The 16,174-nt window shown below is 40.0% G+C and overlaps 1 protein-coding gene across 2 annotated transcripts; it reads right to left on the bottom strand.

The window, feature by feature from the left end:
- Positions 1-2,119: 2,119 nt before the first annotated feature.
- Positions 2,120-16,115, bottom strand: CWC15 (CWC15 spliceosome associated protein homolog). 2 transcript variants are annotated; one of them, XM_084895426.1, is made up of 8 exons: positions 15,991-16,095; positions 15,337-15,377; positions 14,135-14,273; positions 13,364-13,476; positions 12,391-12,479; positions 11,199-11,312; positions 6,233-6,351; positions 2,120-2,731 (listed from the first exon to the last, which is right to left on the bottom strand). In XM_084895426.1, exons 3-8 carry the CDS (start codon positions 14,263-14,265, stop codon positions 2,602-2,604), a joined length of 696 nt encoding a protein of 231 aa, XP_084751552.1. In that variant the 5' UTR covers positions 14,266-14,273; positions 15,337-15,377; positions 15,991-16,095; the 3' UTR covers positions 2,120-2,601. The 2 variants fall into 2 exon arrangements, with proteins under 2 accessions (XP_084751552.1, XP_084751551.1); XM_084895425.1 differs by lacking the exon at positions 15,337-15,377 and having other exon boundaries at positions 15,991-16,115.
- Between the last annotated feature and the right edge of the window lie 59 nt (positions 16,116-16,174).

Below are 16,174 nucleotides of genomic sequence, written 5' to 3'. Positions count from 1 at the left end.
CACTGAGTTTCCGTTACTGGCTTTCTAATCCCAGGAACCAAGCAAAAGCATCCCTTACCGCCATACCTATTGCCCGGCCTAAGCTCTGAGGAGCTAGGGAAATTCTTAATTCAAAACTAGACCTTTGTGATAGAACAGAACAGGCTCCCAAACTTCCAGCAGCCCTGCTCTCGGCTGGTGAAACCCCCATGTGCCTGCCACACTTACATCTCCTATCAACCATTCCCACCAACCGTCCTTGCAGTTGTTACTATGGTTTCATAGTGAGAAAACTCACTATGCCTGGGTTGCAGACTCGATCCCCAGAAGGGCTCATTGACAGAGGCCAACACACCTCGGTAAGAGGATGGACTTTCGAATAAAGGCAGGTCCAGGTTTGAATCTGGCCCTATCCCCTTAAGGATTTATGGCTTTGCTTGTTTTTTCAAGTTTCCTTACAAACTTCAGTTTCCTTAGCTATGAAACAGGGAAAAGAATGCCTACCGTGCAGGGAGTGGTGTCAATGAAATGGCTGCAGTTCTAGTAAAGCCCCAGGTGACAGAGCTGGGTGTCACTTCCAGGTCCATCTGGCTTCAGCGCCCTGGCTCAGCATGGGCCCTTAGACATGGACAGATTCCTCCCTCAAGGCAACACAAGAGGAAGGCAATGAGGAAGCAAGGCATTTTAGCTAAGGCTGTTTCTTGCTCCATAAATCTGAGCTGAAATGTACATTTGTGTGTCCTGGACCAATGACTGATTATACAATGTTGGTTTATATTGTAAAATGTTAGGGAAAGGGAGAAATGGAAATCAGCCTTACTCTGATTCTCCCTGAACCCATCAGACAGAAACAGGAAATCTGAAGTGGATCTCGAAGTAGCGGTGCACCCAATCAGACCCATATGGGAAATCTAATAATGATGCTCACACCTGTAAGCACATTTACATGTAGTTTTAAGGCATTCATACATGTCCCATCACATATTAATCTTGATCCAATCACTTAGCCTGAATTTCATTTTTATCTTTGAATAGTCTGGTACTGTCTTCCTATTAGTGTTGCTATGAAGAAAATTGAAAATTAATGCAAAAGCACTTTTTAAATTGTAAAATTGAAGATTAAAATTACTTTATTATTAAATGCTTAGAAAAAACACTAGTCATCCAGCCAGTGTGCTCAGTGGTTAAGCATCCAATGAACCAGATCAGGGTTTGATTCCTGGTCAGGGCACATGCCTGGGTTGCAGACTTGATCCCCAGTAGGGGACCTGCAGGAGGCAGCCAATCAATGATTCTCTCTCATTATTGATGTTTTTCTCTCTCTCTCCCTTGCTCCAAAATCAATAAACATATAATTTAAAAAAAAAAAAAAAGTCCAAGTATTCACAATCTTGAGTCAGTAGCTCAGTTGGGCAATACAGTGCAGGGCATGAGCAAGTCCACCTGCGCTCCATTTCCAGCTCTACTCCTGACTAGGACTGTATGCATCCATCCATGCTTCCCCTGGGGAAATGTTATAGTGGATATGGTCTTAGAATGGGTCTTTAAGTGTATCTGTAAAAGGCTCAATGTTTGGTCCCAAACTTCCTGTTTGTGGAAATCACAGCCTGGGTTTATGGAAAACTTCATTTCCTAGCTAAGTAGACATCTCCACTTTCCATGTACACATACTCCCAAGATGACAAATAAGCAAAATCCAATTTCCAAAGGTTTTTTAAAAACATTTTATTTCAGAGAGGAGGAGAGAGGTAAGAATCATTGATGGCTGGCTGCCTCCTGCACAGCCCCTACTGAGGATAGAGTCTGCAACTTGGGCATAGGCACTGACTGGGAATTAAACCCTGACCTCCTGGTTCATGGGTTGACATTCAATCACTGACCCACACCGGCCAGGTTCCAAAAGTTGCATGTATCCTTTGATGTTACAATTTCCCTAGGCTTTGCATCTAACGTGTGGCAGTTTGCAGACTCTATCTCATTTGACAGAAACATGGTAGCTGAGTCTCCAGGAGAAAAGCTGAGTGCCACATGCTTCCTCGGCAAGCTTCAGGAGCTCTCACCTTGGGCCAGGGAGCTTCTGGGAAAGTGAGATACCCTGTGCTCCCTCACACAAATCAGGTGCTTCCTAGTTGACGACACATTTCCATTGTATCAAATGGGCCAATGCCCTTTAATCTTTCATCATACTTAAAACACAGATAGATATCAAGAATTAACTGCCCTTAAATCCATGTTAGAGAAATGAGGAGAAAGTTAATGTACAAAGAAATACAATATACAAAAGAAAACATGCAATGTTTCATAAGCTGCATACATTTCAACAAAAAAGTTTGGGGACATGAATTTGGTTACTTAGAGCATTAAAAACATTTATTAAGCAGATTACCTTTGGAAGAGTACCTGACTAGAAACATTCAGAGACTGGAAACTGGTTTAAAACAATTCCCAAGTCCTTATCAAATAAGGTATCAATCAAGGAAAAGATATTTTGGAACTTAAAATAAGCAAAGCCTATTCACAATTTAAATGTAGGGGGAAAGGAAAAAAACCCAAAACTAACCAAAGTGAAGTCAGAATGATCATTCACATTTTATAGTCTTTAATTAAGCACATAAAACTGTACTATTTAATATATTTCTCCATGAACTTTTTGTGAAATTCAGATCGCAGCGTATCATTAACAAATCTTTTGTCCTTCTTCTGGTCATCCACACCTTTTGCACAGTTCTTGAAAACAACATCATCATCCCACCTGAAGAAAAAGAAAATAAAATGTTCTTATAATGCTTGTATCAGGAGATACAGCCTGTGAATTGCAAAGCTTAGTCATTACACAGAAAGATGTTCCACACGTATTGAGGCAGCAATTACATAAGCCCCAAAGACAGAATGTGATCTTGCTCTATCACAGCAGAAAGGGCAATTCCTATTAGAACATATAAAACATTCTTCTCACTTCACCAGTACAGATGCTTTGACTAACTCAGAAAGCAGAAATATAGCCGAAACCGGTTTGGCTCAGTGGATAGAGCGTCGGCCTGCGGAGTGAAGGGTCCCGGGTTCGATTCCGGTCAGGGGCATGTGCCTTGGTTGCGGGTACATCCCCAGTGGGGGGAGTGCAGGAGGCAGCTGATCAATGATTCTCTCTCATTGATGTTTCTGACTCCCTGTCCCTCTCTCTTCCTCTCTGTACAAAATCAATAAAATATATATATTTAAAAAAAGAAAGCAGAAATATATAAACCTATGCATAAATATCAAAAGTTTTCAGTTCTAAAGCAAAGAGGCAGTACCTGGTACCCAACTCTAGACGATAACTGACCAATTTACTGTAGTTCAGATTATTCGGTTTTAAGTATTTTATCTACTCGTTCATCAGTTAGCATTTAGTAATCATCCACTGTAGTATTTGTATTTTAGGACAACAAAAGGAGAAGTACTGGCATATAACAATAATACTCATATATTGTCACACATCTGCATTAACCATGAAGACACAGAAGTTGAAGAGCTTAGGGCAGGACTGTGGTTGGATTCTTCTGATTGAGTTTCATAATGCACAAATAAAAAGAACACCCATGAGTGGGCTACAAAATAATGTTTTATAGAAAACCAAGAATGTAATTTCAAAATGTCATCTAGCCTATAAAACAAAATCCACTCTGTAATATATATACTCTAACAAATACACATAAAATGGAGGCCCATACAATGTGTTTGTATGCACAAGTTGCATGCCAGAAGACACTGCACATGGAAAATAAGCAAAGGCATCTGTCAGTAAACTCATCATGGTGCATGACACAGGTGAGTGAAAAGCTGAGCAGAGCTGGGTCAACTGTTGCAGTTGCCACACAATTCCATCTGGATCTAAACAAGCAGAACCAAGTAGAATTTAAGTTCAATATACTTGATGTAGTCTTTCCTCTATCCACCTTCCCGACTCATTCCCAAAAGGCTTTTAGCCTCCTTCTCAACATCAACCTGCTCTCCCATGTTGCTAAACCCAATGGCCACTTTCCAGCACTCATTTTACTTGCCCTGTCATCATTACTTGACCTATCACTCTCCTCTTTTAGAAAGCAAGCTTTGACTGCTTGGCTTCCAAGACACTTACCAATCTCTTTTGCTTCGCTTCCTTCCTCACTCCTTCTTAGCCTGTTTTTTTGTTTGTTTTCCATTTTTTCTTTTAATCAATATTTACTGGGCACATAGTATGTACTGGGTACCCAGTACATTCCAGGTATTGATAGTTAACCACCTATCTACTCTCTAAACATTATCCCAGGCTCAGTCCTCTGACTTCTCCCTCTAGCTGTGCTCATTCTCTAGGTGACCTCATCCAGTCTTGGTGGCTTTAGAAAACTTCTGTAGGATGACAGCTCCCAAATTTATTATTTCTAGCCTGGATTCACTCCATAACTACTCGTCAAACTACCTAACTCAACATCTCCTCATAGATTTATATGACATTCTGAACTTGACATCTTGTATCTGTCACCTCCCTCAATTATTTTTATTTACATTCTTCCCCATCTCTATCCTTTAATGTTCAGCTCAAATACCTTAGAGCAGGGGTCCTCAAACTTTTTAAAGTGGGGGCCAGATCACGGTCCCTCAGAGAGCTGGAGGGCCGGACTATATGAACTACTAATTCCTACTGTAACACCTCGGCTGCGCTCACTGCCCAAAAAACCTGGCGGGCCGGATCAGACTCCTCTGCGGGCCGCAGTTTGAAGACCCCTGCCTTAGAGTCTGACCTCTGCTAAAATGTCAGCTGCCAGGCAATTACTGCCCTCAACCAATGCTTTGCATTGTAAGGAGTTGTTTTTACTATAAATGAGTTGGGAAGCTATGGGATGGCCCAAAACAGGAGACTGTGATCTTTCATTTTAAAAGGACCACAACACTGCTGTTAGGAAAAAACTGGGGGTGGGGAAGGAGAGTATAAGAGCGTAAACAGACCAGTGAGGGCCCTGCATCACTCCGGATTGGAGGTGGGAGCAGTGGAGCTGGTGAGAAATCAGATAGGTGTGAAAGCTAAGCCAATAGGGTTCCTTGATCACCTTATACAAAATAACAATCAAGCTTCCTCTCACTCAGCATTTCTTATAAACGGTTCTGTTTTATTTGCCTATGTATCACTATCTCAAGTACTATATTCAGTTATTATTGTTTTGCTTCTGTTAAGGGTGGTAGTGATTATTTGCTTAATAATGGTTTTCTTATGTACAATAGCAGATAACTTAAAAAAAAATTTTTTTTAATTGACTTCAGAGAGAGGAAGAGGGGATGGAGAGGGAGAGAGGGAGGGACAGAGAGAATATAAATCATCAGTTTGTTGTTCCACTTTAATTATGCATTCATTGGTTGCTTCTTGTATACGCCCTGATCGAGGATCAACCCACAGCCTAAGTGGCTTAGCAGGATGACATTCAAACCAGCTGAGCTACCTGGACAGGGCTATATTCAGTATTTATTGTTAAAAATCTCTTCCTCTTTCGCCTTCTACTTCACACCTCCAGACACGCACACTATACAGAAGAGTAAACACGGTAGGCCTAAAACTATCCTTAGAAAGGTGCCGCTTGCAAGACTGGCCCTAAGCTAGCATTTGGGAACCTGGACTCCAAGAATCTTCTATCACTGTGCCCAGACTCTTTGTATAAACAATGTGGTTTATGTGAAACACCTGTTTCCCTTCTGGAAGTCTGAATTTGGGTATGTGGTAGGCAGAGGTCACCTTTATGACTAGTCCCCCATACTCTTGGGCATGGAGTCTCTAAAGGGCTTCCCTGGGCAGAACCATCGCACATTTTCATTGCCAGGGGATGTGCTGTGTGTGGCCCTCATGGAAGAGACAGAGCACCTGGATTCCTTTTCCCCTTATGATCTGGCTGGGTAACTTTACCATGTTTGTCATGAATACAACTACTATAAGCTGAGTCCGAGTCCTTCTAGTGAGTCTCCGAATGTGAAGGGTGGACTTGGGACCCTTGACACATATAGCTAAAATGTAAACTTCACAGGATGAAAGGCTCAGTGCACTGCTCCATCTCTAATGCTTACCATAGTAGCTGGTTACTGTAAATATCTATGGAAAATATATTATTTCCTTTCATTCTCCTTCTCCCATTATTCCAAAATCGGACACAGAAGATTATCAGTGAAAAGTGTGATTTTAAAAGCTTTACAGTTTGCTATAAAACCCTTATGTGCATATGTACTTTGAAATGATTACTGTATATTGTACCTTCTTTTAACTTTGAAGTTGGCCTGAGGCTGGGATGGGCCAGTGAGATTAAGGAGAGGGTTTCCACTCAGAATGTTTTCCATACGAATCCTTTCTTCTTCAGCTTTTTGTTCTTGTTCCTGTCAAAGACAGGGGAAGATTCATATTTACTTACAGTAACTTCAGGGCCAATCTTATACAACTCATATAGTAAAAGTCTGTTAGGGATAAGAATTAAAGTAGTGTTGTTTTTTGTTTGTTTCCAAGACATACCAGAAAGTTTTCCTTTTCAAAATAAAATCGATATTTTTATTATGTTTCATGCATGCATCATTCATTACTGTCTTCTGACTCTAAAACTCTTCAGATGCATACTTAAATCTTTCTTTTTTGAAGTAATCACAAAATTGCTTATTTTAAGAGAGTAGACCACTAAACATTCTAATGATTCAAGTATACTAGCCTGGCTGGTGTGGCTCAGTGATTGAGTGTCTAGGAGGTCACCATTTGATTCCTGGTCAGGGAACTTACCCAGGTTTTAGGCTCCATTCTCAGTTAGGGGGGCTTGCAGGAGTAGCCAAGAAATGATTCTTTCTCATCATTGATGTTTCTCTCTCTCTCTCTCCCTTCCTCTCTAAAATTAAAAATATATTTTAAAATGCATGTATATTTTATTAAATATATTTTATTGATTTTTTACAGAGAGGAAGGGAGAGGGATAGAGAGTTAGAAACATCGATGAGATTGAAACACCAATCAGCTGCCTCCTGCACACTCCTTAGTGGGGATGTGCCCGCAACCAAGGCACACCCCCCGACCGGAATCGAACCATGGACCCTTCAGTCTGCAGGACGACCCTCCATCCACTGGGCCAAACCGGTTAGGGCAAATGCATGTATATTTTAAATATATATACACTAGACATAAAAGACATTGAGCAAAGCTATTATCTCAATTTTAAAAGACTATACATAACTGAATATAAATATTTTGTTTTGCATTACTAACAATGTAAACATGAATTTCTAAAATTGTTGACAAGTTTTATTAACCAAAAAGTATCTCCTAAAATAAGACAAAGCTATCAAAATTATATTTTTAACATGCATTTCTACAAATTTACCTGAAGCTTATTATTTTGTCCTTATGACTTGTTACTTAATATTTTTATACCTCTAATACCTTACCAGTTACAAGCTTATCTTTCTTCACTCATATTTTAGCATGAACTTCTTTAAATTCAAACCCCCCTCAGTTTCATTCTTAAAATTAGTTAGATAAAATGTCTAAAAATCCATAACCATAACTTCTAGACCTGCCTGATTCCATGCTATCTTAACCCAAAGATAAATCCCAATTTGCCGTGTCGTGGGTGATAATAACTTCATCAGGCATGGATAAAAAGACTTCCTGGAAGTCTATTTAAAAAATAAACCTAGGTTGCCCTGGCCGGGTTGCTCAGTGGTTAAAATATTGTTGGCTTGTAGTCCAGGATTCAATTCCTGATCAAGGGCATGTACTGGGTTTTAGACTCGATCTCTGGCCCTCATTGGAGCACATGTAGGAGGCAACCAATCAATGTGTTTCTCTCCCATCTGTTTCTCTCTTTCTCCCTCTCCCTCCCCCCTCTGCTTTCCACTCTCTCTAAAAAAAAAATGGAAAAAATATCCTCAGGTGAGAATTAACAGCAGCAAAATAAATAAATAAAACTTATGTTAAACCACCTGGAAAAATAACCTGATTTTCAGTACAGGTTGATACTTCATTTTTTAAAAAAATAATATATTTTATTGATTTTACACAGAGAGGAATTGAGAGGGATAAAGGTTTAGAAACATCGATGAGAGAGATACATCGACCAACTGCCTCTTGCACACCCCCCACTGGGGATGTGCCCGCAACCAAGGTACGTGCCCTTGACCAGAATCGAACCTGGAACCTTTCAGTCCGCAGGCCGACGCTCTATCCACTGAGCCAAACCGGTTTCGGTGATACTTCATTTTTTTTAAAATTAAATTTATTGGGGTGGTATGGGTTAATAGAATTATACAGGTTTCAGGTGCACAATTCTACAACACATCATCTGTACACTGAATTGTGTGTTCACCACCCCGAGGTCCAGTTTCTGTCATCACCATCTATCTCCCCTATACCCTCCCTCTCCACCCACCTCTATAATCACACTTGTCCATGGTCTTCTTCTTTTATTTGCTAAATCCCTCTACGTCCCTCCCCATCCAGTTCCCCCAACATTCAACTGTGAACACTGGATTTCATTTTCTTATGAGGCCAAATAACTGAAAGGCGGTAAAATGTAATTTTCAGGGGGAAAGAATAATTTAGGCCATTGCTCAGATCTTTAATAAAGTCAGGAACATCCACATATATTAAGAACAGATAGCTTTCTAAAACTATGTGTTTATATCTATTTTAACAAATTATATTAATGCTGAAATTTAAGATTACTCTGAGATGCTAGGAAAATAGGAGCTCAAGTATACAATGTATCCGAACCTGTCCCTGTGTGGGATGTAATGAGGTCCTGGCCATTCTGTGTCTGGATTATATTTCCTCTGGAGTTACTGGCTGGCTGCTACACACAGCCCTGGAAAAAAAGATGCCAACTCTTCCCATATTCAAGGACCAGGCACACTGTGGGGATCACATCCAAACCACCCTGTTTTTTAAATAAAAAATTATTTGAACAGTCACATTATTAATTTATGTCCTGTCTGTGGTTGCTTGTGCTACAACAGGCAGAGCTGAACAGTCGTGACAGGGGCCATATTGCCCACAAGCCCAAAGTAGTTATAATCTGGCCCTTTATAGAAAGCTTTCCAACTCTTGATATGGGCAGACTGGTTTGAAATGTTCTTTTAGGACACACAAAAGCAACCACTAGAAAGCCAGGCCAACAGGAAACAAAAACTCAGTCAACTCCAAGAAACACCAACACATTTTTGTACAGAGACCAGATGAACCTCACAAAATTACAAGATCTCCTGAAATGTTTATCTTTCTTAAAGGTTAGCCAAAGTATTTAAATTGCTCATCTCTCTATGCATTCAGAACAACTGCCCTCTAGTGGTGTACAAGTGATTTTAGAAATGTCTGTTCTTAAATTCTTTGATTTCTACAATAGATCTAAAAATTATAAGCTATTATAGAAGTTATGCTATTCTATGCCAAACTCTGATAATTGAATAGTAAAATATTTTTCTTCTTCCAGTCTGAATTCTAGCAGTCCTCAAAGCCTATCCCAAACTTGATCTCTTTTCTAATGGCCCTTCTGTTAACTCTACAATCTCCCTAGATTCCAAGCATTCTCCTATGCCAGTCTTTTCTCTAAGTCTTCTTCCTCTTTTTTAAAACAGAACAATTTTTGGCTCACATGAAATCTTACCCACATGCCACAGAACAGCTGCTCTGTTCTGCTTGAAAGGGCAGACAGTTATCTCTACTTGGACATCTCATAATGTATCAAGTATACAATTCAACATGTTCTGAACAGAACTCATCATCTCTTTTCTCTCCACCTCCCTTCTCTATCACCTTTCTTTTCTCTCTGCCCATCCTTCTGTATTCCGTTCCTGAATGGCACCAACATATAATCTACCCAGAAAATGGGGTCATCTTTATTGCCACAGCTGATCAGTAAATTTATTTGGTCAATCCTACCTCCTTGATAGCTCCTATCAGCATCTGTTTACTTTTTTCAATTCCAACTCCTATTAAGCACTATTATCATAACTGCATGTGAGGATTATTGGAATAGCTTCTTCCATACTTTTGCCAAAATAATTTTTCTAAAATGCCTTATCTCACCAATCTCCTGTTGAAACTAACTAGCTGCTCCTATTCTTCAAAACAGAGTCCAGCCGAGACCAGTTTGGCTCAATGGATAGAGCGTCAGCTTGGGGACTGAAGGGACCAGGGTTTGATTCCGGTCAAGGGCATGCACCTTGGTTGTGGGCATATCCCCAGTAGGGGGTGTGCAAGAGGCAGCTGATCGATGACTCTCTCTCATCGATGTTTCTAGCTTTCTATCTCTCTCCCTTTCTCTCTGTAAAAAATCAATAATATATATATATATATATATATATATATATATATATATATATATATATATATATATATATATATATGTAAAAGAAAAAGATGAAAACAGAGTCCAAATTCCTTTACCATTGGTTTATAATATTTTTTAAAATTGATTTCAGAGGAAGGGAGAGGAAGAGATAGAAACATTAATGATGAAAGAAAATTACTGATCAGCTGCCTCCAGCACGCACCCCACAGGGGACCCAGCCCACAAGCCAGGCATGTGCCCTGACCAGGAATCTAACCATGGCCTCCTGGTTCATAGATCGAAGTTCAACCACTGAGCCATGCTGGCCAAGCTCTCTAATGCTTTGACCTGTTCTTGCCTCCAATTTCATCTATTTTTATTACTATGTGTCTTATTTAATTACAATTGTCTTAGATATTCTTTTCTCCTTTTGCGTAAATTGAAAGACTTTGGAGACTCAGAGAAGTTAGGTAAAATGCCCTAAATTATATAAAATCTATTGACAGACTGCTTCAACAAGTGCCTAGAAAGTAGGCTGTGGCAGGAGACAGGGGAGACAAGGGGAGAAAAGAAGATGATATCATTATATTCATGAGTTCTTTGTAGGCCATGACTAAATCATTTTTTATTCTTCTGACAATAATCATTAACTAAATGTCAGTTGAGCAAAGAAACAAATAAGTGGATAAAGAGCAAGATGAGTAATTATTATTAAGCATGCCTGAACTATTTGGAAAGAATTTCCCACATTACCAAGTGACTTAAAATGCCATAAAAATTTAGCAGATTTATAGATCTACAGGTGCCATATCTAGACTTACCAAGGACAATTTCCAATATAAGATTTTACTTGAAATTAAAAATATTTCTACTTTAGTTTATGAAAGAAGATGTAAATATTTAACACTTTCATTTTACCTTCCTGGCTTGCTCTTCGGCTCTTTCTTTTTTAATTTTTTCTAGTTCTGCAAGAAGAGCTGCAGTATCATCGTCATCACTCTCCTCTTCAAAATCTTCATCTTCATCTTCCTCCTAAAAAAGAATGTGATGGCCCATTGAAGGGAAATTCACATTATTAGTTTTTTCCTCCATAAAAATTGCCAGGTCTTTGGAGCAGGATTAACTTTCCCAGTGGGAGAGATGGATGCACCTAGATATTATTAAAATCAACAACTAAACCCACAAAAAAGCTTATGAAAACTCACTAAAATGTCAACCCCTGTTATGTTTTAGAGATTGCAACAACAAGTAGTATAATAAAATACCTTTCAAATTTACATGGTCAAAGGGAATTTAGACATAAAAATATTTCTAAAACTAGAAAGAAAACTTTACACTGATATACATAGCACATATATACATAGTGTATCACCCTAAGAATCAAAAGTTTTATACAGCCTAAAAGTTAGACCTATTAGGATAATTGAAAGTACTAAAAGGGCAGTAACTTTTCAGAAGAAACCAATTTTAAATGAGTAATCATTAGTCTCACTGAGTTCCCTATATTTACTGAATTATTTAATTCAATCTGTCTAGAATTGCTGATTTATGTGCTTAATCAGATGCTACTCATGAAAGATCACTCAGATTTCATTGTAAGTAGAAAACTGCAAATTAACTGTGGGTCCCATTGGATTTCCATGTCACTGAAGCACTAATCCTTAAGATCTCCCACTTAGCTCACTTCCCTCCCTCAGCACAGAGGGAGCCAGTAAGTGACTGCACTCTGGAGGGGCATCAGCGGAATCTGATGTGGAAAGGCCCGAGTTCAACTTCAGGGACTGCTATTGTCAGAGCGAGCGTCCAGTCTGAAGAGTGCCCTCTGGAGATTGATAACATGGCACCCCAAACTCTGTGGGTATATATAGGGAAATTATTTTTTTTAGGGAAGCATATTCTTTAATAAATCACTTCTGTATTTGGTTCTCCAGAGATAAAGTTTGATTAACCAGCAATACTTTGTTTTAAAATCAACTATAAAATTTAGCATTTGTATAACAGTTAAGAAAAAATAAGTACAGAGCATTTGTTAAAGCCAAAAGAATGAGAAAAAAAAAATTCAGAAAACATGACATAAATTACTAAGGAGAAGAAAGGAGGAACAACATACATCTGTTAGAGGGTCATCTGCATCAAGGTTGGCAGCAGGAATCTGGTCTAGCCGAGGCTTCTTTGACACCGAAGAGGAGGTTGTATGTTCTGGGAAAGACAAACAACACTTAGCTCACTGAGACAAAGACTGCATTTCTTGTAACATTTTAGGCACCTGTGAGTACAAATAACTTAGATTATATCTATCATGACACAGGGATCAAAACCACAGTATCTGGCTTAAATAAGCCCCAGATAATAAATATTTGAAAAAATTAATGAAAGCATTGATTTTTAAAATTAATTTCTTTACTAATTAAGGTATCACATAGAAAGCATTAATTTTAATATGGGAACTATAACCTCTCTCAGGAAATTTAGAGAATAGTTTACATAAGCTGGAAACATATGCCCCTAGATGCCTTTCCAACAAAAAATGAGAGAACTTCATAGGCAGAAACCATGGGGCCTCAAAAAGTCTGGCTCTTATAAACATTTTGATCTAAACTGAAACAATGGCTGCTAAATATCCCCAAGTCATCTTATTCCTTCTACAGAACCGTAAGAAAATGGAACTAGAATCAACTTTATTATCACCTCTAATCTAACCAAAACTGACCATATCATTTAATAGTCTTGCAACTTACACCAATATTTAAAAGCAAATAAACACAGCCCTAACTGGTTTGGTTCAGTGGATAGAGCATTGGCCTGCAGACTGAAAGGTCCCAGGTTCGATTCCGGTCAAGGGCATGTACCTTGGTTGCGGGCACATTCCCACTAGGGGGTGTGCAGGAGGCAGCTGATCGATGTTTCTCTCTCATTGATGTTTCTGATTCTCTATCCCTCTCCCTTCCTCTCTGTAAAAGATCAATAAAATATATTTTAAAAAAAATAAAAATAAAACAAACACACACAAATAGTAACCTACTCCAAATACCAAGTGAAAGAAAAAATATTGTCAACAACCTTATGAGACATATGTGTGGTACCTCGAGTTGGACGATCTCTATTCTTTTCTCTTGTAGCAACTCTCTCTCTCTCTTCTAATTCTCTTCTGAAGTCACGGTTCCGGACCTCTTCAGGGGCATCCTGAGTGGTCTGTCTAAAGTAGAAACAAGGGGGGAGCGGCAATGTTAAAATATGTACACAGATTAATAATTTAATAAAAAACAAAAAGAAAAAACAAACAAAAACAAACAAACAAAAAAATAAAGTAGAAACAAACCAGGGCAAAAATGTTTCTAGAAAACATGGCTGTAGCAATGGAAGATAATTCACAAAAAGCAACTTTGTCCTCGAGTCCCTCCAGCACAAAAGAAGGAATTGGATGAGATATTGCCCCAACCTGAGAGTTACTTATAGGCATCCACATGGTATTTGCAATATTTCAAGAATCCCAAAATGAATCACATATATTCCCATAATAAGGCTAGAGATCCATTAAAATGTCTTTATTTTTTTGTTAGTAGGTCAAATCAGGGAAAATTACAATAACACTTCTATTCTCATATTGATTAGTACCGAGAGTGCATTCTCTCTCTGAAGTAATGTTATTATTTTTCCATCTACCTAAGGATATTCTTGGTTAACAGGAATTTCTGCTTACAATCATAGCATATAATTTTAATGTTAGATATTCTATTTCAATCTATATAAAAATAGATGACTTAAGTGATATAACCCAAACATATTACTATCTCCATGACCATGCCACGTAACAGTCTTGCTTTGTGAACAAGATGAAAATGAGTCTTCATTACCTATATTTTATCTTTGTATGAGAGGGTAGGTCTCTACTTGAATACTGCTTTGATAGTTGGCTCAAATCACCTTCTCCTTTTCCTCTCCCGCCTCTCGCAGGTTCAAAAGTTGGCCGAGCTGCTGTTGTCATCTTTTATGCTTTGAAGACAAATAATACCAAGTTTATTTCCCAAATGGCAAATTCTCATTTCTTAAAAGTATTAATATCCATCCCTGTGAAGTAATTTCCTTAGCTCATTTTCCAAAACTTACTTAAATAAGCTCGACACAACAGTTCTCAAGAAAAATAATGAGCCGAAACCGGTTTGGCTCAGTGGTAGAGCGTCGGTCTGTGGACTGAAAGGTCCCAGGTTCGATTCCCATCTGGGGCATGTACATTGGTTGCGGGCACATCCCCGGTGGGGTGTGTGCAAGAGGCAGCTAGTCGATGATTATCTCTCATCGACGTTTCTAGCTCTCTCTCCCTTCCTCTCTGTAAAAAATCAATAAAATATATTTTTTTAAAATCCTTAAAAAAAAACACAAATAATGAGGCTCGGGGTGTACAAAGATTAAGGCTTCTTAGGTAACTTCTATTTAGTACAAAAAGTTCTGTCATGAAGATCTGAGTTTGTGTCCCTGTTCTTCTGCCTCTGTGGCCTTGAGCAAGTCACCAAGCTTAAGTTTCTGTCATCTGTGGAATGGGGGTATTCTTCGTAGGATTATTATGAGATCTGAGCGGCAAAGCCCTTGTAAAATGCAGTATTGCCACGACCTAGTTTTAAAAGTTCTCAACTCCACCAGATCCCTATGGCTCGCATCTTATCTAAACCTCACACAACAGAAAACAGGCTAGAAAGTACAAAAGGAATATTTAAAACTCACACACACACACAAAAAGGTAACTTAATCACTTCGTGTCCTGGATAAAGTGTGCTAAACCTCTGTAACAGTTACCACGGCCTAGGCGGTTTGGCTCAGTGACAGAGCCCCGGCCCTCGGACCAAAGGGTCCGGGTTCGATTCTGGCCAAGGAAGGTACCTCGGTTGCAGGTTCCTCCCCGGCATGGGCCCTGGTCAGGGCTCCTCCGGGAGGCACCACATCGATGTGTTTCTCCCATATCAATATATTTCTCCCTGTCTTGCCCTTACTCTTCCACTCTCTCTAAAAACAATGGGGAAAATGTCTTTGCATGAGTATTAAATAACAAAAACAAAGTTACCTGGGCAAAACTCTCCAGCCTTTCTGTTGATCCAACTTTTTCTTACAGCAGCCAATACAGTACAAGTCAGATATTTTGTAAGTTAAAATTTAAGGAATGCTCGAAAGACAGGAACCTCACCCCCAAAGGATGCTGATAAAATCAGGGACCCGGCCTTATGCTACTTTTGGTTATGAACAGCCAAAATAACATTAAAATAACAATCCAAGTGGCTACTGAGACCCCGTTAAGCGTCGGAAAAGCTAGTGTGCGGTGGATGTAGGGGGGAACTAGTACGTCTACAGATTTTCAAAAAAAGGGAAAGGAATGTACGTGTCCAGTAGGGGAGACACTATTTCCGGCCGCTGAGGGCGCCGCAGTCTTCCTCTCGCCCCGGGGTAATATTCCCGTCTCCCTTCGGGATGTCTGCAGGAACTCGCTGACTTCGCCCCGCCGACTGGGCGAGGGCTGGGGAGGCCCGGACCCCGCAGACCGCCGTCTGCAGTGCTGCCTCCGCGCTGCGCTCTCCGCGGCGCCCGGGACCCAAAGCAGCGCCCGCCGCTCCGGGGCCTCCTCCCACGTAGGGTCCTCCGCCCGCGATTCCGATCCCAACCGCCCTTTCCCGCCGCACTCGGATCAGAAAGACACCCTGCTCTCGTCCCGCCTAGGATCTACCTTGGCCGGGGTCCCTCCGATTCGGCAGCCTCCCGGAGATCACCCAGACATCTTAATCGGCCCTTGAGCTCCCAGAATCCTCCGCTTCCGGGGGTCACAGCCCAAGACCCGGAAGTGAACTCCGAGCCCTTTGGCCGCACTTCAGGGCGGAGGAAGCGACCAATCCGCAGGGGCCGAGGGGGAA

Source organism: Pipistrellus hanaki (genome assembly GCF_964339955.1).
Source record: "Pipistrellus hanaki genome assembly, chromosome: 9".
In the NCBI taxonomy this organism is placed as follows: domain Eukaryota; kingdom Metazoa; phylum Chordata; class Mammalia; order Chiroptera; family Vespertilionidae; genus Pipistrellus; species Pipistrellus hanaki.
This window is presented reverse-complemented; position numbering and strand designations above follow the sequence as displayed.

Bases quoted from the DNA above. Each gene is read 5' to 3' on its own strand.
- CWC15 (XM_084895425.1), bottom strand. From the start codon at position 14,265: ATGACAACAGCAGCTCGGCCAACTTTTGAACCTGCGAGAGGCGGGAGA. The intron at 13,477-14,134 runs GTAATGAAGACT...TTTCTACTTTAG, and splicing joins CATACAAAGATAAAATATAG to ACAGACCACTCAGGATGCCC. The intron at 11,313-12,390 runs GTATGTTGTTCC...ATTCTTTTTTAG, and splicing joins CAGATGACCCTCTAACAGAT to GAGGAAGATGAAGATGAAGA.